Source organism: Gambusia affinis, linkage group LG04, assembly GCF_019740435.1.
Source record: "Gambusia affinis linkage group LG04, SWU_Gaff_1.0, whole genome shotgun sequence".
In the NCBI taxonomy this organism is placed as follows: domain Eukaryota; kingdom Metazoa; phylum Chordata; class Actinopteri; order Cyprinodontiformes; family Poeciliidae; genus Gambusia; species Gambusia affinis.
In genome coordinates this window covers 13,093,357-13,120,894 of record NC_057871.1, presented here as the reverse complement: position 1 = coordinate 13,120,894, position 27,538 = coordinate 13,093,357, and the positions used below count along the sequence as shown (strand labels likewise).

The following is a 27,538-nucleotide window of genomic DNA, read 5'->3' as shown; positions in this document are numbered from 1 at the left end:
ATGTTTTATCGCCATAAGTTTGAGGAAAAGAGAAAACACAGAAGATTTATAGTTAGTTAAACCAACCAACCAACCAACCAACCTTATTTTAGCTGGTTTTCAGCTGCAGACTAAGTTGGTATTTTAGATAATCAATTTTATCTTAAATGGATTGATTTTAGACAAAATCAATCAATTTTTTTTCTAATTTATCTAGTTAATATTAGAGAAAATGTATCTAATTTTATCTAAGATTAACTAGATAAAATTTAATAAATTTTATCCAATTAATTGTAGATACAATTAATTACATAAATTTAGTGAATTAATTCAGATAAATGGATTTTTATTAGAAAAAATCTCTTGAAAAGGTTTTTGAAAATGTTTTCCAGGTGGAAAGTCTTAAAAACTGTTTTTGGTGCATTCATTAGGACTGCATATTTGTTGTTTTATTGGTGCTGCCTGGCTCAGTGGTAGAGCACGTTCCCCATAAATGGGCTTATAATAATCAGTGCAGCCATCCAGGGTTTGACTGCTAGACTTGTATGGTAAATATTGGCCCAAAAAACAAATATCTAGAGGTCGGGAAACGTTTTGGTTAGTTTTCTTTAATGAAAAATTACCTAAAAGCGCCCTTTGAACATTGCCAGTCTGACTTTCTGCGTTATGATTCACAACAGTGAAGCCATTTTTTAAAAATTAGTTATTCCAACATTTTTTCCATTAAATTTTAAATGTAAAAATATTATATAATATATGCATTTAGCCTAGCAATGCTTTAGCCATGCTTAGTATGTTTTCTCTTTGAACTTTTATGTAGTTTGTGTCATTGCCACCTGCTGGTGGATCATGTGTATGACAGCGTTTCTGCTTGGAATCCAACAGGCTATACAGACAGTTTTTGTTTTGCAAAATCTGAGGAGAAACGTATCTGTTTTAAAAAGACACCAACTCTGTGCTGGACTGAATATAGATGCTATTAAGTTGATGGGGGGAAAAAACTTTTGTTGCATGCACCAAAACTGTGCGCATGGGAAGCCTCTCTTTACAACTAATACATGTTTTAGATTGTATATTAGATAAAACGGTTAATTCAGAGATAAAACTCCAATTGTTGCCTAGATTAGTACAGAAAATGCGTGGCTTTACCTTGACTTGTGCGTTAATAGAACATTGATTAAATCTACTCCACTTCATCGCTACCTTGTTGTGTTGCTACCAAGAAGAAAGAACAAGACATAAAGTTTTGTAGGTTACATGTCACCAAAAAACAGGATTGAATTGTAACATATAAAATCATTCATCTCACAATGCCAGAATGTCATCAAATACTCTTACCATTTAATTATAGCCTTCTTTGAGAAGATAGGTCTCCCAGAAAATAAAACATCTGAACCAATATTTGAAAAGACAAGATTTGTACATCTGTTTTCATGTTTAACTACATGTGTTCTCATCTAAAGCTTAACAGACCTTGAGATACAGCTAAGACTGACCACCACAGAAATAAATGAAATCGGAAAGCTTTCAGAGTTGCGTGCCTAAACACGTGGCAGTTCGTTAATAAGAAAGCACTCATGCTACACACAGAGTCATGGTTTCTATGATCTGAAGCAACAGGAGTTACCTGTAGAAGAACTGGATGATAGGTACTAAAAAAACAGCCTTTTTCCCCCCCGCTAAGACGCACGTACCAAAACACCACTTACATAAGCTAAGGTGATGTCTAGTTGTATCGCTTGGTGTCCAGCTGACTTCTGCAGCGTAGCAACAAAAGCTCAGCACCAAAACGCAACCAAAGTGTGGAAGAATGTTGCACGTATTACTGCGTTAATCTGATCCATATCTGTGAAACTAAACTCCCAATCTTTCACACATGCAGCTATTTATTTCTCCAACAAAAACTTCTGCCATCTTCCTGATTTCTCACACTGCTGAGCTGGAGACCTGGAGCCAGCCCACGTCAGTGTAGGCCCCTGTCACATGCCAGTACAGCGCCCCCATCAGTTTGGTCCACACCAACTGCACCTCAGCTGTGAAGAAGTCTGGGAAGTCTTCAGACAGCACCTCCAGGATCACTCCGCTCAGGATCTGGGTGGGACAAAGAGAATGAACAGGTTAGGATACATTTATGGGTTATACAAAACATGTTTATTACATTTTTTCATAAAATTATTCTTAGATAATGATATTTTACTGCTCAGTCATTTCTATTTCCATCTCCTTACAGAATGAGCTGCTTGAGGGCATCTTTGAGGGTTTCACTTTTAACCCAAAAGAGCTCAATGTTTACACGCCCACATGAAAATGGGTGCAAACAGATGCGCAAATATACAACCGTACATCTTTGAAAAGTAGAAGTGGAGCCTCCTGCACAACCAACAACAAGGCAGCAAGGGGTTTCTGGATGGTAAGTCAAGAAAAATGCACCTGTCTTTTCCAGCAGCCATTGTACATCACCTAGAGCGGTAAAACCAACTTCCCGAATGTGTTGGTGCTCCCCTGGGGTTGCTAAGTAACGGCGCAGTGATGGCAAATGTGACTTAACAAATCGGAGGTTTTCAAAACATCTAATTTTCCAGACACCATAAAACATGAACTAACTGCCAAAAAAATGGCTGGGTGTTTTTTTTTTTACATCTGTTTAACTGCTTCTATAGTAGAAACCCAAGTGGAATTACAAAAATGTGTAGATCCCCTTTAGCTTCCCATCATAGCCATAGTTGATACCTTGAAATTAGCCTCTGTGTCTTTAAGAAGCTCCTGCCTTGAGGCTATCCGTTGATGTCGTGTACAGCCGTCCTTAGGAGCATCGTAGTTTGTATGACAAGTTAAGTGGACTATCAATTCCACCAAGTGTTTGCTAAATGCCGCTGCCGCTAGTCTGATGGAGCCGAGTGGCTCATAGGAGGAGCATTGGGAAAACATTCAGTGTTTTGTATTAGCAAGCATTTAGACACTGCAGAATGGTTGCCATGGGAGATGGCAACTAGATAAACTAACCAAAACTTTTCATCCATGTTTCTCTTTTCAGAAACATGGATGGAAGAATTAAAGCAACACTCCAGGTATGACAATGATGAGTCGATATTGCATAATCCTTCTCCTTTAAAAGTGAGGTTAACTTCACGTTCCCAAAACTTGCTGTTAGGTTAATCCTAGATTCTGCAGTGGTTGTGTGCTGCTGTGATGGACGTTCTCACTCTGTTCACACGCGCATTCTGCCAAATAGAGAATATAAGAGAGACAGAAACTGCATCTTCTTCTACAATAGAAGCGTCAGGCTTCTGATCTGATTGGATCCACATTTAGATTTTGGAGCAATAGAAATTTCATCACAATACCTGAATAGACCCAATCAATAGTTTTCTGGGAGTGATCTTTGTTTGGATAATAACAGCTATTAATGAACAGTTTGTACCATTGTTGTGTTTGGGATCATTATTCCTGGTCTGGTTTTTTAACCATCGTACAGCATAAAGAAGCATCACTAAGCTTTGTTGAGTTATGAGCCATCTCAGATCATTTATTTACCAATTAAAATAGACAACCTTGAACAAATTTTAAAAAGCAGTAGAAGTGAAAAAGATGTTCTAATCGCAGCTGCATTCCTGATTGATCTATAAAGTGCAGATCTACTAATAAAAGGATATTTCTAAACTTATTTTGTACTTTTTTTCCAGAGTTCTGCGTCTAGCAGGTGTGTGGCACATTACTGTAATATTACCCCAGCCATTTTCTCATAATTGCCCAATCTCTGATCAACTAGAGGCTTTCACATAACTCCGAAGCACCTTTTAAACTCTTTAAAGAACATTTAATACTGGAACAAACTTCTGTGAAGCGACTGGGAGCCTCGCTTCAGCTGACCTCCAGGATCATTTACTGTGCTGCAGTAATGCGAAGGAAAAAAACAGCCTGAATTAGGTACTTTTTTTTTTTTTGCCATTTTACAGCTCGAAACATACAGAGAAAAATGCACTTTTTCTTTAAAACTTATTGCCCAGGTTTTTCCTCATAACTGCATCTTGAAAGCCAGCAGTGGCCTATTAAAGGTGACCTATTACACTTCCTTGAACAGGTTAGTTTATGTTTGTGGGCTTTATGAAACATGTTCTTTACATTTTTTGCACAAAAGCATTCTCAGATAATTAGATTTCAGCCTGGTTAGTTCTGCCTATTTCGCCACATTCCCCAACTCAACGTTTACACTTACAAAATGGCTGCAAACGGATGTGCAAATATACACCCAAACAGCTTCGAAAAGCAGAATTAGAGCCTCCTGTACAACCAACAAGAACTCACCAAGTGTAAGTCGACAACAAAATCAGTTGTCTTTTCTAGCTGCCATTGTACAGCAAATAAAATCAACTGACCAAACGTTCTGCAGCTCCACTTGGGTTGCTAGGAGATGGGCGAGGCTCAGCTGGGGTTGCTAGGTAACAACACAGTTCCTGTTGATTGTGACTTAACAATCAGAAGGTCTTTGAAAGGGGTAATTCAAGCATAAATGTTTTGCAAAAAAACTGCTGGGTATTTATTTTTTTGCTCTCTTTTTAGAAGCTGTAGAAACCCAAATAGAAGCACAAAAACATGTAAAAAGTAAATTTTAAAAATAAGCACAAATCTGCAATCTAAAACTGAATGGAGGACAAGTAGGAAGGAAAAGACATTTGACCATAAGACAAATGTCTTTTCCTTAAGACAGTAATAAGAAGGAAATGTTTTCGTTTTTTCATCTCTACCTTAAAGTATATGGGTTCCACTTTGTGTTTGATGGCGTGGGCCTTTCCCACCACGGCCAGCACCGAGGAAACCTTCTCTGGGTCGTTGAGGTTCTCCACCACAGAGTTGATCGCGTTCATCACCCTGCAGGCATGCTGCCGCAGCTGGCTGCTCTGCTCCATCTCCTCAGGGTCCTCCATGTCTTGGAACTGGCTGAAATACTGCTTTGCAGACGGGAAGTTGACAAAAAACCTGAAGGAAAATAATATTTCATCATGGATAATGGGGGGTGGAGGGGGTGAAGCTAAATAAATAGATTTATCTTTCATGTAAAAGCAAAAGTCTGATCACACTTTTCCATTCACTCTCATGGAAAAACACCCAAAAACAAAAAATCTTATCAAGCACTTTAGTGCAGTTTCTAGTGCAGATATCTTAGTAAACTTAAAATAAGACAGAACGAACTGTCAAGTAACTTTTCAGTAACATTTCTTCACTTATGACCAGTGTTGGTATAGTTACTTTGAAAAAGTAACTTTAATTGGACTACTGATTACTCCTTGAAAAAGTAACTTAGTTATATTACTGACTACTTGATTTGGAAAGTAACTAAGTTACACTAAAAGTAACTTTTTAGTTACTTTCAGCGTTGTTAACAACAACGCTCCGCCTCCTGTGAAAATAACATTGATCTTTGCCAAAACTTAATTGTAAGCTATTTTAAAATGGTAACATCAACAATGTGTCTCCACTGATAAGGCTGAACTGAAGAGGAGATTGTAGAAAAAACAGTACAAAAAAATAAAAAACGTGAGTAATTTGTGTGGTCCACTGTTGTCTGGAAAACTCCAAGAAGGATTTTAAAGCCCCCCCTCTCCCCAGCCTCCAGGTTCTGCGTTACGGCCCTGCGTTTGGTCTCACAGCACAGCGCCCAGATCTCCTCCTGAAGCTCCACAACTCAGATGGCTGCACAGATTTGTGACACTTATCGTAATATTAATAATTATAATGGCGTTAACTTGCCATTATAATTATTGGCAACTACGGACACGTTCATTCGTGGCTGTTTTCACGTTTATTACGCTGTTCATATTGCTCTCGATGTTTGCAGTTTTCTGGAGCGCAACGCGAAGCTTGACGTCATTCAGAGGTAATACATTAACTTGACATTAACAAAAAAACAGCGGGACGGATCATCAGGGAAATGATGGACAGAGAGAGACTGACTAAAACTACCTTAATGACGGACAAATTCTGGGATTTATTATGAGTCTCTGCTTATTTCCAAGCCCAAATGAGCAACTTCACGTTCAAAAACGAGCCCAAAAAGGCGCAACCCGCCGCTCATTAAATCTGCAAGCGACTTTAAAAAAATGAAGCCCAAAGCCGCTTATAATAATCGGACTTGGCGACAGAAACTCAAAATAGTTCCAGTTTTTCCACCAACAAAATGCGCATCTCCCTCCATTGTTTACATTTCTGTCGCATAGAGACGTCGGTCACTCGACAAGACGCGTAGAGGAAATACGATTAAATAACAAAAGAAGATAGTAACGCACAGTGATTTTGATAAGTAACTGTAGTCTGACTACTGGATTTGAAGTAGCAACGCGTTAGATTACTCGTTACGGAAAAAAGTGGTCCGACGTCAGTAACGCGTTACAAATTAACGCGTTACTGACATCACTGCTTATGACAAGATGTTTTCCCATGTTGTAAGTAAAAAAAACAAACTAGTACTTTTTAATCAATATTCAATAACTATTGACTTAAAACTAGAGACCCATCGATCCAATATTAATACCTGTATTGGTTCCGGTATTGATACAAATTCTAGATTACATAATGATGACAATGTGCCTGATCCATAAGGGTAAATCTATTCAGTTTAACTCTGTTTTGTGCTTTATTATTTATATTATGTTATATTTAGGATCCCTAATTACGCTTTCTGAACCATTTGAAAGAAGGTTAGTTGCAGTTTATTTTTTTTACAGATATAATCAAGGTAGTCAACCTGTTAATTTCAGTTTCTTTATTATTCATTTTACATTGGCTGTTGTTCTCATAATTGCACTGACTGAACAAATTAAAGTTGTGTTGTTTTCACATGTTTGACCAGGCCTGTGAAGCTACTGGTGTATTTAAGGTTGTAGAGATATAAAATAAAAATTTAATTCAGTACATTTATGTCTGCATTTGTAAAAAAGAAAAAAGAAAGAAGCGTTTTAAGTCAATTCAGCCTTTCTTTTTCTGTATTTGGATTAGTATCGGCCGATACTAAACCTCAGATATCGGTATCGGCCGATACTAAACCTCAGATATCGGTATCGGCCGATACTAAACCTCAGATATCGGTATCGGCCGATACTAAACCTCAGATATCGGTATCGGCCGATACTAAACCTCAGATATCGGTATCGGCCGATACTAAACCTCAGATATCGGTATCGGCCGATACTAAACCTCAGATATCGGTATCGGCCGATACTAAACCTCAGATATCGGTATCGGCCGATACTAAACCTCAGATATCGGTATCGGCCGATACTAAACCTCAGATATCGGTATCGGCCGATACTAAACCTCAGATATCGGTATCGGAAGTGAAAAAAGTGCACTCAAAACAAGCTCCTATGTTTTGCTGAAATGTTACTTGTTGGTTAATTTTGTCTTATTTCAGGTTTTTGCATTAGAAACTAGACCAAAAGAAGATGGCCAAATCAAAGCCCAAAGGTGTGAACATCTATGAAGCTCACACGGTAATAATCGGTGAGACGTGAGTTGGTCTGTGGGAACAATGATGGCCGTGATGATGGCAGGGTGTGTTGAACATAATCATTTGAAGCAACTCTGGACTCCAAAAGGCAAAGAGGGATTTTCTTCCCCCTCAATGTTTTTAAAACCCTAATTCTGAAAGACACAAATGCTTGAATTATAAATTAAAAGAACAACCCATAAAAGAATTGACTGAAGGAACAAATTGCAGGAAGCTAAAACCTTTAATTATAATTAAATGCTACACAGTCCACAGAAGATAATTGTGAAGCGTTTAGCTGCTCTCTTCACCATAAATCGAAATCAGCGTTTCCCTCCTCTTATCTCGGAGTGCAGTTCAGTAACTTACATGAGTTTTCTTTTTTCTCTGCGAGTGAGTGTGTAATTTGGCTCTGCCCCATCGGTTCAGCAGGAAGTTCCCAACAGAGGCATTTAAAGTGCAGAAGCGCTGATGAGACGATGTAGTTAAGATTGATAAGACGCTCGCAGCATAATTGGATGCAGGTGTGCAGAAAGTGGCGTCTAATTTTCGTGGAGTTCCAGTGTGAGAGTGCACCGAACAGAATGGCACCTATCTAGGATGTATTAGAGAGAATAGTAATAATAATAATAAAGCTTGAAAGATGTTTGAGTTTTCACTGCTGCTCAGAGATGAAGAAAAGAGTTTGGGAGGAAATCAATTTAAAAGTTGAGGAATAATGGTTGTTCTGTTTTTTATGATTGTTGTATCAGGACTTAGATAATTAACACTTTTGGATGGAGTTGTTAAGTCGTTAAGAGACAAAATCGCTCATCAGGCATCCATCCATCCATTTTCTATTCACCCTTCTCCCTAATGGGGTCAGGAGGGTTGCTGGTTCCAATCTCCAGCTACGTTCCGGGCGAGAGGGGGGTTCACCCTGGACAGGTCGCCAGTCTGTCGCAGGGCAACACAGAGACACACAGGACACACAACCATTCACTCACTCACACCTAGGGAGAATTTAGAGACCAATTAACCTGACAGTCATGTTTTTGGACTGTGGGAGGAAGCCGGAGAACCCGGAGAGAACCCACCATGCACAGGGAGAACATGCAAACTCCATGCAGAAAGACCCCGGGCCGGGAATCGAACCCAGGACCTTCTTGTTAACTGCACCACTGTGCAGCCCTCATCAGGTATCTTACTTGATAAATAGCTGCAGTAATAAAAATTTGACCCTGCTTATAGGGCTGTAACGATTAATTAGATTGATCGTGATGAATCGATTATTGACATAAAGATTAATAGCTAACTGGAGAATACAGACTCAAAAAAATGCAATTTGCTCAAAGAACAACACAATCAGAGCTTTAAATAAGCCAAAATGATATAAACATTTTGCATTTAAGATAAAAAAAAAAAAAAAAATTTTTTTTATCTGTAATTATGTTCTAGCCAGAGCCTACACTGTAAAACATTTGAACATTTAACTTGAAAATGAAAGTCCACCGGCTGCCTTGAAAATGTCATTTAAGTCGACAAGAAAATTGTTTTGGTTTTAACTCAGAAATTAAAGTTCATGAAGTTGATTTAACAATAGACAAGTTTTCTAAACATTGTTTTTTAAGTTCATTAATGGTGAATTGTGAGTTTTAACTTAATGCTGCAATTTTGACCAAACATTTATTTCACAATATGCAAGAAGAAAATCTGCTCTCACCTGGTTAAAGAGACACATTTCTCTATTATTTTACTCACATTATCAAGTTAAAATAACAACTTATTTTACTTTAGAATAATTAAAATTCTTGTTTCAAATTGCATGAACAAAATTTCTGATCTGATAATAAATTTTATTAAACATCTCAATGAATTCAGCTCAGAAACATTTAGTGTGAACAGAACATTATCCTCAAGCTTTAAAATAAATCAATGTAACGCTCTTCCACCTCAGGATACAGAAACAAGCCGCTAAGCATTCTGGGAAATAGTTCCCACTCCTGTCTTTTTCTTCTTTCAGTTTTTTAAGCGTTAACCTAAAAACTCTTGTTTATTCAACTCTTGGAGGTTTTGACAAAATTAATAAAATGTTAAGAAAACTTACTGCTTGCTGTAAGTTTATCTTTCACAAATTCACATTTAGGTTCAAAATCTAAAACTGGATAAATTTATTTGACTTAAAGAGTAGAAGGTAGTTGACACAACTAAATGCAACTAAAATGTTTTATAGTGTAGTAGCATGGGGTACTATGTACCCTGAATAACCAACAGATTTTTCCTGCATTGTTTTGATTTTAAGTCAAGCAGAAAGTGCTGCGTTTTTTACGTGTTGATGTTAGAAATATGTTTTAACTGCAGATGCATCCTTTGCTCCGTTCACTAAAGAAATGCTGCAGTGTTGCATTTTAGGCAATAAAATGTTTTCTTTTTTATCTATAAAAGGAACTGAATTATTTGTTTGCATCTTTTAATGTATTTCTAACATTGAATTAAATAGAAAAATCTACATAATGTGCCAGTTTCTGTATCCAAATAATCGTCAGCATAATCAATAGACTAATCAATCACTAAAATAGCTGTTGCTCTAAAAGCAACAGCGGCTAACAGTTTATCTTGGTACTTTTATTGAAGAGATTATAAATTAAATGAATTTCTTATAATGACGCATACTGGCACAGAAACTGTAACTAATTGGTCACTTGGACCAATTTCATTATTTTACCTTCAGTTTAACACTTTTTATTTAGATGGAGTCACAGCTTTTATCTAAATCAGGGTAGAGATTTGCTCTATGGTTCACTTAATAAATTAAATGCCCTGTTTTCATTCTTTTTTTTGTGCTCCTATAAAAAAAAAAAAACACCTGGAAAGATGTGAAAAAAGCCTTGAAATACATCCACCTTTTATAGAAGTTGCATAATTAACATGCATTTTAAAATCATACAAATCATACCCAAATTATTAGAAAACCTGAATAATTTCAATAAAATAATCCCAACATCTATAAAGCTAATTGTTGGAGATGTGCAGCACAAAGTGGCCTCTTAAAGCTATTAGGCCTCCATAGCAACCATTAGATGTTCTCCACATGCCAACTGGTTGTTTGTTTTGCCAGAAGAAAGCCTTTTTTTTCTGTCCTACTGTCATAACAACCATAAACACGTTGAGTTTGGTAAACGCTGCCGCCAGTGAGATGAGGCCATGTTCACACTGCTGGTATAATGTTCCAATTTATTTCACTGGAATCCAATTTTTTGGTTGGTTGTTTACTTTAGAGTTTAAATGCAGCCACTATTGGACACCAACGGAAACAATCTCTGGCCCTGAAGCGACCCACATCTTCAGAGGAAGATGTGAGGGTGATGTTTAGCAATTCTGAATCTTCAAAGTAGCAGAATTATTAATGATTGAATCAACAATGTCTACCATGTCTGTTTGTCTGTTGCAGTACATTTAGTCTCCCTGCTTCCTGCCACCTGTTACACCTCAGTGGTGTAAATTTTAGATAAATGTGACGTGACTGGGATCAGGCTGCTTAACAAAAATCTGCATTTGATTGTAGAGGTCACATATCAGGGTGTCTGCAGGTTTCAGAAAGTCAAATTTAAGACTTTTTAAGACTTTTTAAATGCCAGCTTGAATTAAATTTAAGACCAAAAAGCTGTAGATGCACAGGATTGTTGTGGGAACTTGCAGTATTACAGTCCAGCATGGCAAAAACTGAAATCTGGCTTTGCGCTAACGGAAGAGATAAAAAAAAACAACTAGATAGCAAGGGTATATTAGCAGCTAGTTATTGATAGCCTCAACTGCAATTATGCTACAGAACTCTATGAAAGCATTTGCATGTGATTCAAACATTTGCCTGACAGGAAAAAAAAAAAGAATGTATTTAAGGCCAGCTAACATTTTTAAATTAAATTCAAGACATTTTAAGGCCTTAATTTTAGGTATAAATTTAAGACTTCTTTAAGGATATTCAAACACCCCTGCCATATATGTGGATTTTTCCACTTTTGCCAGCTGTGTGAACCTAAGATTGGCTCTAGTGTAAAAACAAATGATAAATTTGTCAAGTACCTTGGAGTATCTGTGATAGAAATATAAAGCATATGACCTAATCAATACAGAAATGGTTCACCAGACACATTGTCAACCTTCTTCCATTTCCAGTTCAGTACCTGTAGACCTAAATGCATAGGAACAGGTGATATGATCTTAACATTTATCATAATAGTTTGTGTTTTTTTTTTTAATTCTGAAGAGGATAAATTAGGCATTAAAAATGTACCAGTCTTTTTGTCTGAAACTCTTAGAGCATCCTTCTCTAAAGAATATGTGCATTCTTCAACCAATTTCAACAATTCATATATTCATATCTTCAGCTTTTATATATATAAAAAAATTCAACCTTTTATGGAAATCTCAGGCCCATAAAAACACTTTGAAATCCTTCAGAATTCCACAAACTTCAGCTAAAACTTTGTGCTCTTTGACCGCTTGCCGCTTCTGCCTAGAAACTCCATTCAACTTTTAAACAAATCAGAAGATGTCAAGCTATCTTCAAATGGTTCAGCCTTTTCATATGTCTTACAGTTATTCTAAAATCACTATTTAAGTCTTGACACAGAGCAGTGTGAATGCAAACTACAGTTCTGAAAATGTAACAAATGTTGCAAATTTAATCCCCAATCAAACCGAATTATCCGGTCTGAATGCACCCATCGTCAGCGCTAGCTCTCTCTTTAGCATCTTGTGCAGCTTTCATTCAGGAGATTAGCATTGGATGAACCTCAAATAATGTGAGGTCTGAAGGCAAAAAGAAGGTCCTCAATTCAACTCACTAGTCCAGCCTTTCAAAGCAATCCCACTTCCTTATGTGGCCTTTGGAGAATATTACTCAGCCTCTTTTGTTCCACCGTATCTGGACTGTGTTTAAGGACATGCTGGCTCTTATAAAACACTTTATGTGCATATATAGGGAATTCCACTTGTGAACCAGTAGTTGGGAGCAGAGACATAAACAAGGTTGAAATGGTTGGACGTAAAAAATTCAAATTGATTTGAGCTTTAAAATGTTCATTGTACACAAGAGCTCAGCAGGCAGGGTGAGTTGATGCAGAGGTGTCGAGGGAATTTCCACCATCTTTCTTTCAACACTCAGTGGGAAGCCGAGCTGGCAAAGTGCAAAGTCAAAAAATAAAATCAAGTTTGGTCAAATTAATAAAACAATTATAAAATTTGCAGAAAATACCAAAAAATAAAAATGTCAGCTGCAGCAAATTCTGACTGGTGTTTCCTCCCAACTTTTACTGTCCCCATTTTGCGGACAAGAGGATTATGGAGAGCAGTAATTTTCTGACAGATGAAATAAATTGTTTGAGTGGGGGAAAAAATACATTTCAAGGATAGTAAACAAATTCACAAAGATAAAAATATTATACCTATAATTTGAATATGTTTTAGTTTTAGAAATGCACAATATGGTTCTAGTTAGTTGTAGTTTTTTTCCCATTAATTACTGTTTTTATTCATTTCAGCTAACATAAATCTTTTCTCAATTTCAGTTTTTGTCCATTTGTTAGCTTTAGTTTGCTATAATAAACTTCCTCAGTGCAATACATCTGTAAACAAACTTCCCACTCAGGTGGTTCTATTCTGACCCGATTTAAATCTTATCAGAGGTGCAGAAAAACCGGAGTGGGTCGTGCAGCAACGGTCCACAGCGGCCCTGCTTCACCACATCTGCACCCTGGATCGTTTCAGCTTTGCTCTTTCAGCTGTCACATCACAAGCTCACTCGGCTCCTCGGTGACAGAAATAAATTAAAATGTGGAGAACTTCTTGTTCAGCTTTGGCAAACATGAACACTAACTCGATCACTTCAAAAGGGACGGCTTCTCTGAAGCCTGCGGTGTGTTTTAGGTGTCTTGCTTTGGGAGTGTTTCATGTCATGTGGCCAGGATTTGACTTATAGGGGGGGTAAAATAGTATAACAGAGAAAATGGTTTGATATCTGAGCATTGAAATGCTTCACTAGAACTAAATGAAGCGAAAATGCTGCTGGATAAAATAACACACTGGTTTAAAGCTACTTTAAAGTCTCATTAATCATAAAAAAGTAGAACTACATGGCGGAAAGGAATCTAATCGCTTTGAGTTGTGTTGAAGCGTGCAGCGGGAGTTTGACTTTTCCATCTTTTAGCATGTTACAACTACAAACTTTATTGTATTTCAGGTATTTTGTTCTTGTTTGTTTAGGGTCTATAAATGTCCTTCATAACAGTCTTTCACAGAGCCAGGAGGAGTGTCTTAGTGCTGCCAATCAACCTCGTATACACACTGTTGGCGGAGAAAGAACTCATCATTATAGGAAAACCATTTATCCGCAGTCAGCGGTGGCCATGCTAACTAGCCTGAGCATTAATGGTAGAGAGAAAGGGAGAGGGTGTGAGCAGCGTATACACAAGAGTGACTGGGAGCGCAGCGCTAAGGCCCTCCTGCAGGCTCTGATTGGTGTATTTCTGTAGATGACAGCAGACCTATAGGTTTTTTCAGATTATCTGCCTCTTTTTGTGACGTAGCGACACTTTCAGCAAATATGCAAACATTATTTTCTGTAAAAGTTACATACGGTAGCTTTAACAAAAGTAGAGCGACAAATCGTGTTTGTTTCATTTTTATAACTGATCATGCTTAACTCATATAATAACAATAACTCATAGCTCATTTTTTAACAGGACCAAAAACAAGCATGGTCATTTCGGCTCAGTTTTTGGCCTCATTTAGCTGCTGCAGATTAAATTTTTTTATTTTCCAAACAGTTTTCATGTTTCATCAAACTCACTGAGGTCAAAGCATCAAGTGCGTTTAGATATTCCCAACTAAACCGAAGGGTTGATTACGCCTTTGCAGATGCTGCTGCCTTGTTGTGTAATAATTTACACGTCTACATAAAACCAGTTTAATGCTTTGAAATTCTCAAGACGCTATTAAAGCAGAACCTGCAGTCTGTGGCAGGTACAGCTTTTTATATGCGTGTCTCTTAAGGCGCATTTATTACTTAACCACTTGTCGTTATTTATCTTAATGTTGCCCGTTCGTGTATCTTTTTACTGCTTCACGACCTTTTATAGCCGAGATCATGGTTTTGTTGAGACATTGACGTTTTCTGCAGTTTTCTGAACAGATACAGTCTTGCGTTTGTTTCATTCGCAGTGTAGAAGACGGAGAAAAATAGATACTGACTGACTTTTCTCCACAATCCTTAAAGGCATCTTCCACACAGAACATCTTAAGATGAACATCTGTATTGTTTCTGCAGAAGAACAGATCCCATAAAATCTGATATGTGATCAGTAAAAGTTCTGATTGGATAAGTTCTGGTTGGTGCTTCTCACTCTCAATAGTCTGTAGTTCGGGTTTAGCCACTGTGCAGCTAATAAAAACAAAAGCACAGGCATGAAAGGATCATTGTGAAGCTAATTTTTGATCTTGAAAACATAAACACAACTGAAAATGTGGGCAGAAACTGCAGCACTTTAACTAATGTTGCCTATCTGGTCCATTTGGATGAATCTGTACAAACCAGCAACATTAATATGTAAAAGAAATTAATAAAATTTTTAGTAACCTATCACAAAAGCCTTTATCAATCTTAAATAAAGAAGAACAAACTGTGAACCACCTCAAGCTTTAAAAATTATTAAATTATATTTTAGTAGTTTGTGTGTGTTTACTAAAGCAAATTTCATGATGTTTTAATTGTCTGTACATTTTAATTATTTCTTTATATACTGTACGTTGCTGATCTCCCTCAAAAAAGGTTTGGTAAAATAATAGTTAGAAAAATCAATAAAAATAAAAATAATGGATTAAAACTGAAAGAAAAAATCAAATATAAAATCAATCATAGATTAAGAAGGAAATATTGAAGATATATGTACATTTCAAAAGGAGAAAAATAAATAAAATCTATTAAAATCCTAAAATTAAAACCATACATTATCAAACATATATCACTAGATATCTAAATACCGTCTTCATTTACCCTGACCTTACTATTTTTGTTTTGTTGACACAAGTTCAGCTGAAACTTTTAGGAGGTATTTAATAAACAATGTTCTACTTTTGTTTTGGGGTTTTTTGTGCTATTAAGATCAATTTTAAAATGGATATTTAACTAATGCAGAAACTTTAAAATTAGTTTTATGTGAGCTCTCTATCAGGTTCTAGTAAATATTTTTGAAGTAGCTGAAATGTAAATTAGAAATTAGTCTGGAAAGAATAAATTTTAAGAAGTAAAGCCAATAGTCGCCAATTATTTGCCTGATTAAATATATGATTTAACTATAAAATCTGCTCTAATTGAGTCTTCCAGCTCATTATTTGTTCTGTTTCTTATTAAAACTAATTATTACAGTATCAAAGCCAGTTTCAGGTTTGGTTTTGTGAAGTGTGTTTGGCTCATTTGATAAAACTAATTTAGTATTAATGGTGCATAGGCGCGATTTTAATGAACAATAACGTCACTTTTTCACTAAAGCAGGAACAGCAGAAAAAAACCAACTGATTAAATGGAGTAACAGAAGAGCCGACGGATAAAGAGGCATGAAAGACGCCGCTGAAGTGCCAACGCCTGTTGCTGTCATTGACAGATAAGAAACACACACACACACACACACAAAGGATGCTCTTTGCCCCGTCTTTTCACTCACTCATGGATTCTCATCAACTCAGACTGGAAATCAGTTTGCCTCAGTACCATCGGTCTCCTTGGCGACGACTCGCTGTCCATTTTAACAGGTCCTTGAATATTGTGAAGCGGCGGTATTTTAGCTGTGGATATTTAAGCTGTTCAAATTTTTACATTTTTATATAAAAAGCCGACAGGAAGAACACTTTGTAAAGAAAAAATGACACAGGCGGTAATCTCTACTACTGTTGACAACTTTAATTGTATTTATTTTAGTAAGTGTGAGGATTTGGGGGGGTTTTCTGTGTTTTTTTAGGTTTCTGTGTTCAGTTTTGTCTCCCTGTCTTGATCGTCCCTCGTTTCCCTTGATTACCCTCCTTGTGTATTTAATCCCACCTGTGTTCCCTGCTCTTTGTCGGATCGTTGTCTGAAGTCGTGTTTATTTTCAAGTCATTTCAGTTGACAGCTCCTTGCCTCTTCTCGCCTGTGCTGCCTGAACTTTGTATTTACTCGTAGATTCATTAAATCATCAAACTAAGCTGCTGCTTCACATCTCTGCTTCTGGGTCCGAACCAACAATTACCATAAATCATGACAGTAAATGCTGCTTAAATAATTAAAATGATGATAATTTTACATTTTCTAATCAGTTAGTCATGCTTGTAAATATGTGAATTACATTTTGCACTGAACCCTCTTTATTTACCCTGATATTACAAATAACTTATAAGTTCAGCTGAAACTTGGCGGTATTTAATAAAGTTTTATTTTTGTTTTGTTTTATAAAGTTTTAAAGTGTATTCTTTCACTGGAGAAAGTAACTTTTGTATTTCTGAAGAGGATTCAAATAGAAACAAATTAGTTTCAACTAGAGGTGTGTAGAGTCCCCAAATTCATGTACATTAAAATAAAAAAGAACCACTTCAATATAATCTTACTCAAGTTAAAATAAAAGTAGCCATCCAAGAAATCACTAAAGTAAGAACAAAACAGCATTTTGTAAAAAGTACTCAGTGATCAGATTAAACATTTTAAAACGATTCCCTCAGACAGATAAAACACTATTATATAAAAGTTCTGCCGTTACAAGGGCTAAAATGAAAAAAAAAAAAAGAATATATAATATATAAGTTCTGTTATGCTGCTCTTGACAGTTGGTGGTTACCATAGTAACCGGAAACAGACAGCTCGTTCTTTTTTTTTCTGTTGCCGTCGGTAACTATGTGGCACATGCTGCTGGAAAGTTATCCACCATCTTGATTTCTTCTTTTCTTAGAATAAATACAGAGAACCTGAACGTGTGTGTTGTGAAGTCAACCTACAGCTCTGGAAAACATTAAGAGACCAAAATGATTTTTTTTTTGTTTTACTTTTTATAGGTATATGTTTGAGTAAAATGAGTACTGTTTTTTTTATTCTATGAACTACTGATATGTCTCCAAAATGCCAAGCAAGGATTTAGTATTTAATAGCAGAAAATGAGAAATGAGCAAAATAACAATAAAGATGCAGAGCTTCCAGACCTCAAATAATGCAAAGAAAACAAGTTGATATTAATTTTGAAACAACAATACTAATGTAAGACTCTTGGGTGTCCAGGTACTGTGATTCTCCTTTGTAGAATAATCCACATAACTCCAATTTTCACTCTTATACTAATGTTTTAACTCAGTAAGAGTTCAGAAATTAGTTTTTGGTGGAATAACCAGGATGTGCTGTTTATTTCCCTGAGTTTGTGCTGCCCCTTGATTAAATGGCACCCTGGGAATGAGCCATAGTGCTCAAACCAGAGAAAAGCCACTGAAAGAAAGAAAACCACACTTCTCACTATCCAATCAGTAGCAGGCATTGTCAAGTAAAAATGGGCTTTTTTCCATTATTAACCCCCTCAATACATATAAAGTTGAAATAATTAATATTCATACACTCAAAATATCATCAGTTTTGCCTGTGGAAGGATCTGTGCCTCAAAGTTTTAATTAGTACTAATTAAGTCCGTCCCAATCAGAATCAGTGCTTCTGTTCTTTGAGAAAAGCATAGAAAGACTAAAATCCAAAAATTACTGGTCTTTAATCCCTTTAATCTATATGTTAACACATATTGACTTTTTTTTTTTTTATCATTTTGGGAAAATCTTTTCTCATTCCCCTATCTCCTGGCTTAATGCGCACCAGGCTCAGTTATCTCAGGAACTGGACAGGATTTGGAAAAAGCGATGAAAAAGACACATTGTTGCTGGGCAGAATGAAGGATGCTAAAGCTGCCATTGATAAAATTTATCAGCCAGCATCACCTGCTTTTGTGGGGTAGCAAGAGCCAATAAGGAGTTTAGAAGGGATTACAAGGATTAGTGGTAGCAATAAATCTCATGGCTGTCACCCAGCCGCCTGGATTTGGTCCGTCTGTCCGTCCGTCCACTGAAGCTGCACTGCAAAAAAATCTTATCAAGTATTCTTGGTCTATAGTTTCGACTGCAAATACACTTCAAATAAGACACAACTAACTTATAAGTAAGTTTTCAGCAAGATATATCAGCTTGATTTGAGTCAATAATCTCCACCGGCAGATTACCTCAAAAGACATTTTTCCTAGATTATGTACGAAATAATCTGCCATCGGAACTAGCACTTTTTCATATATATTAAGGAATTACTGATTTAAAACAAGCTTTTAGTTGGGTCTACTATCTTCTACTTTTTAACTCAAATAAATTTATCCAGTTTTAGATTTTGAACCTAAATGTGAGTTTGTAAAAGATAAATTTACAGCAGTAAGTTGTGTTAACTTTTTATTAATATTGTCAAACATCCAAGAGTTGAATAAACTAGAGTTTTTAGGTTAGCACTTAAAAAAAATGAAAGAAGAAAAAGACAGGAGTGGGAACTATTTCCCAGAATGCTTTGCAGCTTGTTTCTGTATCCTGTGTTGCACCATGCAATATTCCAGATTAACTCTGCAAAATAATCTGTGGAGGGGCAGGATTCCCACCAACAACTGGGTGAAAAAGTGAATCTGCGAATACAAAATTCCAGTAGGTGTTTATCCATAGAAAGGATTATTTGTTGAATAATTTTATCTGACTTCTGGACCAATTTAGTATTCATATATTTATGAACTGTGTGGGTTTCACTTAATGCTATACCTTTGAATTTGATAATGAGAAAAAGCTTTCATTAACACATTCTTCGCTTCTCAGCTGCATTTTTGCATTCTGCCTTTTTCTGCTCCAATAATTCAGATGAAATCAGGTATTTACATACACAGGATAAAAAGAGGCAATTCTTTTCTCACTTTCGGAAGTTAAATCAGACCAAACTTTTCTTGTTTTATCTTATTCAGCTGATCAGTATGCAGGACAGCTGTCTTTTAATCTGCATGAGTTGAGTTCATCCTTTTGACTTTTCTTCTACAAGCTTTTGATAGGATGATATCTGCCAGTAGCTCAAGCTGTATGTTTTTGAAAATCTCAACTTCCATTATTTTGTTAAACCTGGAGCATGTCCTAAACTCATGCTTTATTGCCTCAGATTAACCTTTTATCTCAAATTACAGCAGCTGTTTTCCATTACCTCACTTTCAACTTTTTTATTTCTGATTGTTGGCTCATTTTTCACCATTTTTTGGTTGAAATGCAATAGTTTCAATAGTTCATATTGCGTTCTGGTTCTGCGATGAGACATCATCTGCAACACACCTTGCAGTTTGAGAAGACATGACACTATTTGCCCACATGTGTTTAACAAATCATCCAGATTTGCAGCTAAAAAAAACCCCGGGAGGTTTAAAGCATTGCTCTATGGTGCGTAGTGGTGGAATGATTGAAATTCATTTGATTTTCCTGCCTGGGCTTCCTGCAGGCGGCCAGTGGCTCTGTCCCTCTGTGGTTCGGTCAGCCGTGGCTTTATGCAAAATTAATTTAAGTATGTTATTATTCCTGGACCAATAATTTTTATTGCAGTGGTCAACTGGTTTACAGACCAAAATGTGATTGGTCTAGTTTCTAGTACAAATATCAAACTAACTCACAAAATTTGTCTTATTTCTTGCTGAAAAGACATCTTTCAGCCAGATATAGCAGTTTGTTTTAAGTCAATAATTCCTTAATATTGATGAAAAAGTAGCAGATTATCTTATAATGGAAAAAATTTCCTGTTTATAAGAAAAATTATTTGCTAGAAAGTCTGGTTTCTAAAACAAATATCTTATTACACTTGAAATAAGACAAAGCTGACTTAGAGAGATATAAGAGCCTGTTTTAAGTTAATTCCTTTGTATTGATTAAAAGAATTATTAGTTCCAGTGCAAATTGTTTAACTTTGAATGAAAAAATTTCTTGTTTTAAGAAGAATAATTTGCACCAGAAACTAAAGTTTCTGGTTCAAATATCTTTCTTTTGTCTTATTTCAAATGTACTAACTTACAAGTAATTTTTCAGCAAGATATTGAAGCATATTTTAACTTAATAATCCCTTAAAATTGAGGGAAAAGTACTAGTTCCATTGGAAGATGTTTTTTTTTTTTGTTATAAGTGAAATAATCTGCCAGAAATATTAGGAATTGTGGACTGAATAAAGCATTTAGATCTTGTTGAAAAGTTACTTGCATGTTAGTTTGATTTTATTTCAAGTGTACTAAGATATTTGCACTAGAAACTAGACCAAAATTACTTGGCAAGATTTTTTTGTTTGTTATTTACAGTGTATGGCAAACATTTTGGAGGTATTTGGAGGAGTACAGACAGCAGGGTTGGAGCAGATGAAGAGTTGGCTTTGACAGAATTCACTTTTTCTTTTCTGTGCTTGACGCTTTACTTTTCATAGTTGATCATAGTGTTGTAAATGATAAATATTATCCATGAGTTTCTATTTCTTAGATTGTAAATATGACTAAGCACAGAGGCACAATTGTCTAAAACCATTTTTCAAGATGAGAAAAGAACATGCCACTCAAACACAAAATGATAGCTGGTGGAAATAGCCTAAGTCAGAAAAGACAATAACAGTTGGATTACAACCAGTGAGGAAGACGCTGAAGAACGTAGAAAAGAAAAATACCAAATCTCCCCTTTTAGAGAAACTTATTAATTCATCTGGATACAAAGTTTCCATAACAACCATTTATTTTAAGGCTTGAGAGAGTCTACAGGTGCAGGGTCTTCTGTGGATCATTCAGTAACTCATCAGGGAACTTATTTTGAAAATATCTTACTTACATGTAAGTTAATTTATATTCTTGATCTGTCTATACTTGGCATTTCTTGTGATATAAAGAACTGTGAGCCTGTACAAATGTTCCTATTCAGTTTGGGCTAAAAGGCAAAGCAGGACTGGTTTTGTCAAATTGCTGTAGAGCCTACCTAGGTTAAGGTGGGCCCTACAGCAATACAAAATATGCTCATTACAGTTTTTGCACAAAAATATTCTTTGATAATCAATTCTTATCATTATCAAATGATAAGAATTCATAAGATAATGAATTCTTGTCTGCTCAGTTCCATCTTATTTTGATCTCCTTTCAGGATGAGCTGTTTTAGGGCGTCTTGTCATTTTAAATCCATGTAAGCTGCTACTGGCCACGCCCCCAACTCAACATTTAAACTTGATTGTGAAAATGGCTCCAAACAGATGTGGAAATATACAAACATACATCTTTGAAAACAGAAGTAGAGCCTCCTGCACAACCAACAAGAATGCAGCAAGTGGTTTCTGGATAGTAAGTCAACAATAAAACGCTTGTCTTTTCCAGCAGTCATTGTACATCACCTAGAGCGGTAAAACCAGCTGCCCGAATGTGCTGGTGCTCCCCTGGGGTTCAAACTTGGTGCAACTCAGCTTTGGTTGCTAGGTGACAGACTTTGCTCTGCTTGGGTTGCTAGGTAACAGCACAGTGCCCTTCAAATGTAACTTAACAATCAGGAGGTTTGTGAAATAGCTAATTTTCCAGACACCAAAAAATTTTCCCTTTTTCCATAGATGGCAGGATAATCACAAACCTTTCATTTAAAATTTTTATTTTTATGTTTACAAATCTCTTTTAACATAAATCCAACTATGTTAAAATGGTGCCTTATTTTTTTTTATTATTCACAAAATTATTTTATGCATTTATAAACAAAAATAAAATAAAAATTTGCTACCCAAATGTAATTTCAACTAAGAATTTTGGCTAACGTAGCAAAAACTACTGACACCACTGACATAGAAAAACTAAAACTGAAGAAAACACCAGGGCTGCACCAATAAATCAGCCTTGATTTCCTTCATTTTGGGTAATTAGAAAACTGCAATCTGTGCACCTCCAGCAAAAAATAAAACTTTGGAAAGTTTATTGAAAATGTAATAAAGAATACATTTCTGCTGAGGAATACATTTGGACATGTTAATTCTCAATATTAGAACATGACTTAGCATTACGTGTTCCTGACTGTTGAAGTGAGAGTGAACACCGGTGGGATTAAACAGCTACCTGAAGTTTTCAGAAAGAAAACTTGAAAACAGCCATTCTGCACAGAAAATGTTTTGCCAACAAGTACGTAGATAAAGACCAGGACTTTTGGAAAAGATGAGTGTAAAATTTAAGCATTTGGAAACCAGAGCCAGGGACATTTAGCGGCATCATGATGGCAACACACCTGTAGATCCCTCATGGATTGTCTGAGAGTTATAGAGGGGTTATGTAAAATGTACTTTTTTTTAGCTGTTATGTTATTCTCTCTTTTAAAAAATACACCTAGAGTATATTTTGATTCTTTTACACATGTTGAAAAAAATTTACAAATACATTACATGATTACATAACAGATTCAGGCAGGGGAAAAAAACTGCAAACCCAGACAAAACCGCTACATATCCAGGAACGTCACTAAAATCGCCAAACAACAGAACGCCTGGGCCCAACAAACCTCTGGTCACCCACAGGAAACTGGAATTTCATAACAAACATGACAGATTCCCTTTAATGCAGCTTTTCTCAAACTTTTTAAGACCAAGGATTATCTTACTAATTTAACAAACAGACCAAATAACCTGAAACTGACCCACAATAACACAACATGCCACGACAATACCATCCATCCATCCATCCATCCATCCATCCATCCATTCATCCATCCATCCATCTTCTTCCGTTTATCCGGGGTCGGGTCGTGGGGGTAGCAGCTTCAGAAGGGAGGCCCAGACTTCCCTCTCCCCAGCCACTTCCACCAGCTCCTCTGGGGGAATCCCAAGGCGTTCCCAGGCCAGCCCAGAGACATAGTCCCTCCAGCGGTCTTCCCCGGGGTCTCCTCCCGGTGGGACGTGCCCGGAACACCTCACCAGGGAGGCGTCCAGGAGGCATCCTGACCAGATGCCCGAGCCACCTCAACTGGCCCCTCTCGACGTGAAGGAGCAGCGGCTCTACTATGAGTCCCTCCCGGATGACTGAGCTTCTCACCCTATCTCTAAGGGAGAGCCCAGCCACCCTGCGGAGAAAACCCATTTCGGCCGCTTCTATCCGTGATCTCGTTCTTTCGGTCATTGACCGGTACAGCGCCCGCTTGACGGCAGACGCTGCACCAATCCACCTGTCGATCTCCCGCTCCCTTCTTCTCCCATTCGTGAACAAGATCCCGAGATACTTGAACTCCTCCACTTGGGGCAGGACACCCCCCCTGACCTGGAGAAGGCACTCTACCCTTTTCCGGCTCAAGACCATGGCCTCGGATTTGGAGGCACTGATTGCCTTCCCAGCCGCTTCACACTCTGCTGCGAACCGCTCCAGCGAACCGCTCCTAAGGCCACCAAAACGGTCCCCTCAACACCTTGGCTGCGCCTAGAAATTCTGTCCATGAACGACAATACCATATATTCTGAAAGTGTGGATTCTAAGCTTTCCAGTAATGCCAAACACATGGAAATCAAAGAAGTTGTGTTGTGTGCATTAATAGCATTTTAAGGGTATTTGTAGTCTAGAAGCATAGTAAAAGAAAAATGAACTTAAGCTGCTTTAGCAAAACCAAAAATTATCTTTTGCACTACTAAATATAGAAATTTTCCACCCATTTTTATCAGTTGCATTTATTCGCTGATTAATTCATGTTAAATTAAATAAAAATAACAGTTATTGGAAAATTCTAAACAAGCTAAACCGTAAAAAATAAAGAACAGTTCTCACCAGCTGAGACTTGAGTCCTACCGTTTGAGGCAAAGAGCCGTTCAAAAGAATCAAATCACTAGTAAACAACATCAATACTCTCAGTGGGAGAGACTTAGCTTCCTCCGATCATAAAAGTTGTCTTGCCGTTGTTTTCTTTCCACCGGTATCTTCAGTTTTTCTTTTGAGTGACCCAGTTTTAAGCCACATATTCATTATTATTTTTAACCACAATCCTTTGGAAACAGACTGTGAAGTGAGATTTGAATGAAACTATTCCTAAAGGTCAACGTCTTCCAAAAAGTTACTGAGGTAAATGTAACAGAGTATGCAACGACTAGGGCTGCACTGATTGCAGTTTTCTGGTTGATCGCTGATTGACGATCTTTAAAAATCCTGTCCTGCTGTCTCTGATTTTGGTCATGCCAATTTTTTTTGTCTGAAATGTCACTAAATGTAACAAGAAAGCCACTGAGTTGGTAACAGTGGAGTGACTATTGCTAACAGCGAAGGTACAGATATAACCTGATGGGCCGGTCTGTCAGTCAAACCTCTAACAGGAAAGCAGAAGAAGGCAATGGTTGATTTTTGATCCTTTGCTGAGAAAGAGTGATCAGCTTCACATGTAAGTGAAGCTGATCACTTGCATGCGATGGATGGCCGATGGATATCGGCCATTATTGATTTCCCAAAATTAAGAAAATTGGCACTGATAAATCAGCTCACTTCTCCTCTGCTGCAACCCTACTTAAAACAATTCTTTTTAGCAAAGTTTTTGGCTCATTTTCTTAGATATTAGCTTTATTCTCTTTTAATTATCAATTAATTGAATTATTTTCATCCATTGCAATTCCTTGTTTTATTTTTGTTTTCATTTAAAGATATGAATGGCAATATAAATAAAATCTGATATGAAAATGAAATAAATATGAAAGAAATGTAACTAATAAAAGAAGATGTATTTCTTTATTTCTTAATTCATTATTTTGAGCCCGGTTCCCTTCAACAGGTTTTCTTCCTGCTAAATCCTCATCATGTGCCTATAAAAATTATGGAAAATCTAATTGTTCATATTTAGTAGTGCAGAAGATAATTTTGTGTTTTTGCCAAAGCAACTCAAGTTTATTTCTATTTTTTTTTATCTATGCTTATAAATTACAAAAAAAAAAAAAAAAAAAACCACAACGTTAAAACAACACAACTTCTTTTTTGATTTCCAAGGAAATCGCTGCAGTCCTACCAACTATCCAACTCTGGATCTGACTATTAGTATTTGTTTATTCCCATTAGAGGCTAAGTACAGTAAATAAGGCTCATCTGCAAATTGTACTTTCAAACTAAATCAGCACAAAGAGTGAAGTAGTGAAGTAAAGTGGTAAATGGGAGTTCACTCATGTTTTCATCTTTGTTTTCATTAAAGCAAATGCAGGCTTTTCTTACCGGATGAGCACAGAAACCCCCACATCCTCACAGTTTTTGTAGACGTGCCCCCACGTGTCCTGGATGATCTCCCGTTCGGAGTCGGACAGCGGCTCCGTGCGCTCCGGACGGTCCTCGCAGTCGCCCCCCTGACCCTCCAGCAGCTGTGGAGGCGGCGGAGGCGGCGGCGGAGACTCCCTCCGAGACATCCTCCGGCGGCGCAGCAGCCCGGAGTCTCCAAGCAGCGCCCGGGGGAGGTAGGGAGTCAGGGAGGGGGGGAGGGAGATGGAGAGCTGAGACCCCACGGCGGGAGCTGGGAGGAGAGTCGGGGTGAGAAGAAGGAGCGGAGGAGATGAAGAGGAGGAGGAGGAGGAAAAGGGGAGCCAGAGAGAGCTCACAGCCAGAAAGAGGAAGGAGGAAAAGAAGCTCCTGGTCTCTGAGCTGCCACCCAAACAGCTCCAACTCTCTCTCCCTGGTCTCTCCAACTAACTTAATCCCTCCACCTCTCTTTCCTGTCTCCCTGCGTCCCGCAGTGAGGGAGATGCTGATGCTGCTCTCCCGTCACTTCTCCTCTGCCTATGATCCTCCGCTCCTGCTGAAGGAGGCGGCTGGAGGGACCTGAAGGAATGAGAGCAGGGTCGGGAGGGAAACAGAGAGAGACAGAGGGGTGGAGAGAGCTGGAGAGAAAAAAAAGAAGAAGAAAGAGAGGGGGAGCATTGAGGGTCCCTGGCAACACTCTGTGTTAATCTGTGCACAAATTCATGCACACATATTGACACATGATGGAAACCTGTTGCAAGGAACCGGGTTTGAAATTAAAGAAACAAGAGAAATATGTAATTTTTCTACCATTAGTCATGTTTTTTTTATATTTCATGATATTAAGAATGATAGATTTTATTTACATTGCCCTTTATACCTCTGGATCTCAAAGATTTTAAAAAGCAATTGCAACGGATAAAAACAATTAAATAAATGCATAAATAAGACATTAAAACCAATATCTAAGAAAAATTTTGCTGAAGCAGCATGGCTTTAAGTAGGAATTCACCGATTTATCGGCCAGATGATTTATTTTAAGATATCTGTGATCAGCCGATACTTAAATGTGAAGTCAATCTTGTCTCAGCAAAGGCCTAAAAATCAATTGCTCTCTTCTTTTGCTTTGCAGTGAACGAGGTTTGACTACATTTGTATTCCACAATAATCACCACGCTGTTGCCAATTCAGCAACTTTCTTGCTATATTTAGCGACATTTCAGAAAAAAAAAAAATCTAAGTCGGAATTGGCAGGTCAGACATTTTAAACATCGGCGATCAGCTAGAAAGCTGCAATGTAATGTGATCGTGTTTGCGCTCTCTCATTAAGATCCTGGCTGCAGAGTTTTGTTTTGCTAGGAATCCTAATGAGAAGAGAGTTTCAGGAGTCCAGTCTGGAGGAGACGACGGCATGGACCAATGTTTCATTGTCTGAGAGGAAGATAATTTTATTTGGAAATGTTTCGTAAGTGATATGTCACTTCCTATAGGAAGTCTTCCAAAGGTGGTTAATATGAGAACCAAAAGTGATAGTAATAATAATCATAAGAAGAGCCACATGCATCCAGCCACTAGTGAAAAACAGACGTGGGATGATATGGATGAACAGAGCGAGGATTTTCAAGAAAAAAAATCTCATTTTTGTTGCTAAAAAAAGAATAAAGTCATTTTCTAGACCAACAAAACATAATAGATCATATTTTTATAGAATACATGACTAATTGTTGAATGATTTTATCACCTGAGCTGTCGTTTTCTCCAGCTCCTCCAGAGTAACAATGGACCTTTTGGCCATGTAGGTTCTGGTTAG

The 27,538-nt window shown here is 37.2% G+C and overlaps 1 protein-coding gene across 2 annotated transcripts; it reads right to left on the bottom strand.

Moving 5' to 3' along the window:
• Positions 1–371: 371 nt before the first annotated feature.
• Positions 372–27,538, bottom strand: cygb2 (cytoglobin 2). Of its 2 annotated transcripts, XM_044115427.1 has the most exons (4): positions 27,470–27,538; positions 25,711–26,366; positions 4,725–4,956; positions 372–2,070 (listed from the first exon to the last, which is right to left on the bottom strand). In XM_044115427.1, the coding sequence occupies exons 2-4, from the start codon at positions 25,896–25,898 to the stop codon at positions 1,906–1,908; spliced, it is 585 nt and encodes a 194-aa protein (XP_043971362.1). In that variant the 5' UTR covers positions 25,899–26,366; positions 27,470–27,538; the 3' UTR covers positions 372–1,905. The 2 variants fall into 2 exon arrangements, with proteins under 2 accessions (XP_043971362.1, XP_043971363.1); XM_044115428.1 differs by lacking the exons at positions 25,711–26,366; positions 27,470–27,538 and adding an exon at positions 16,162–16,278.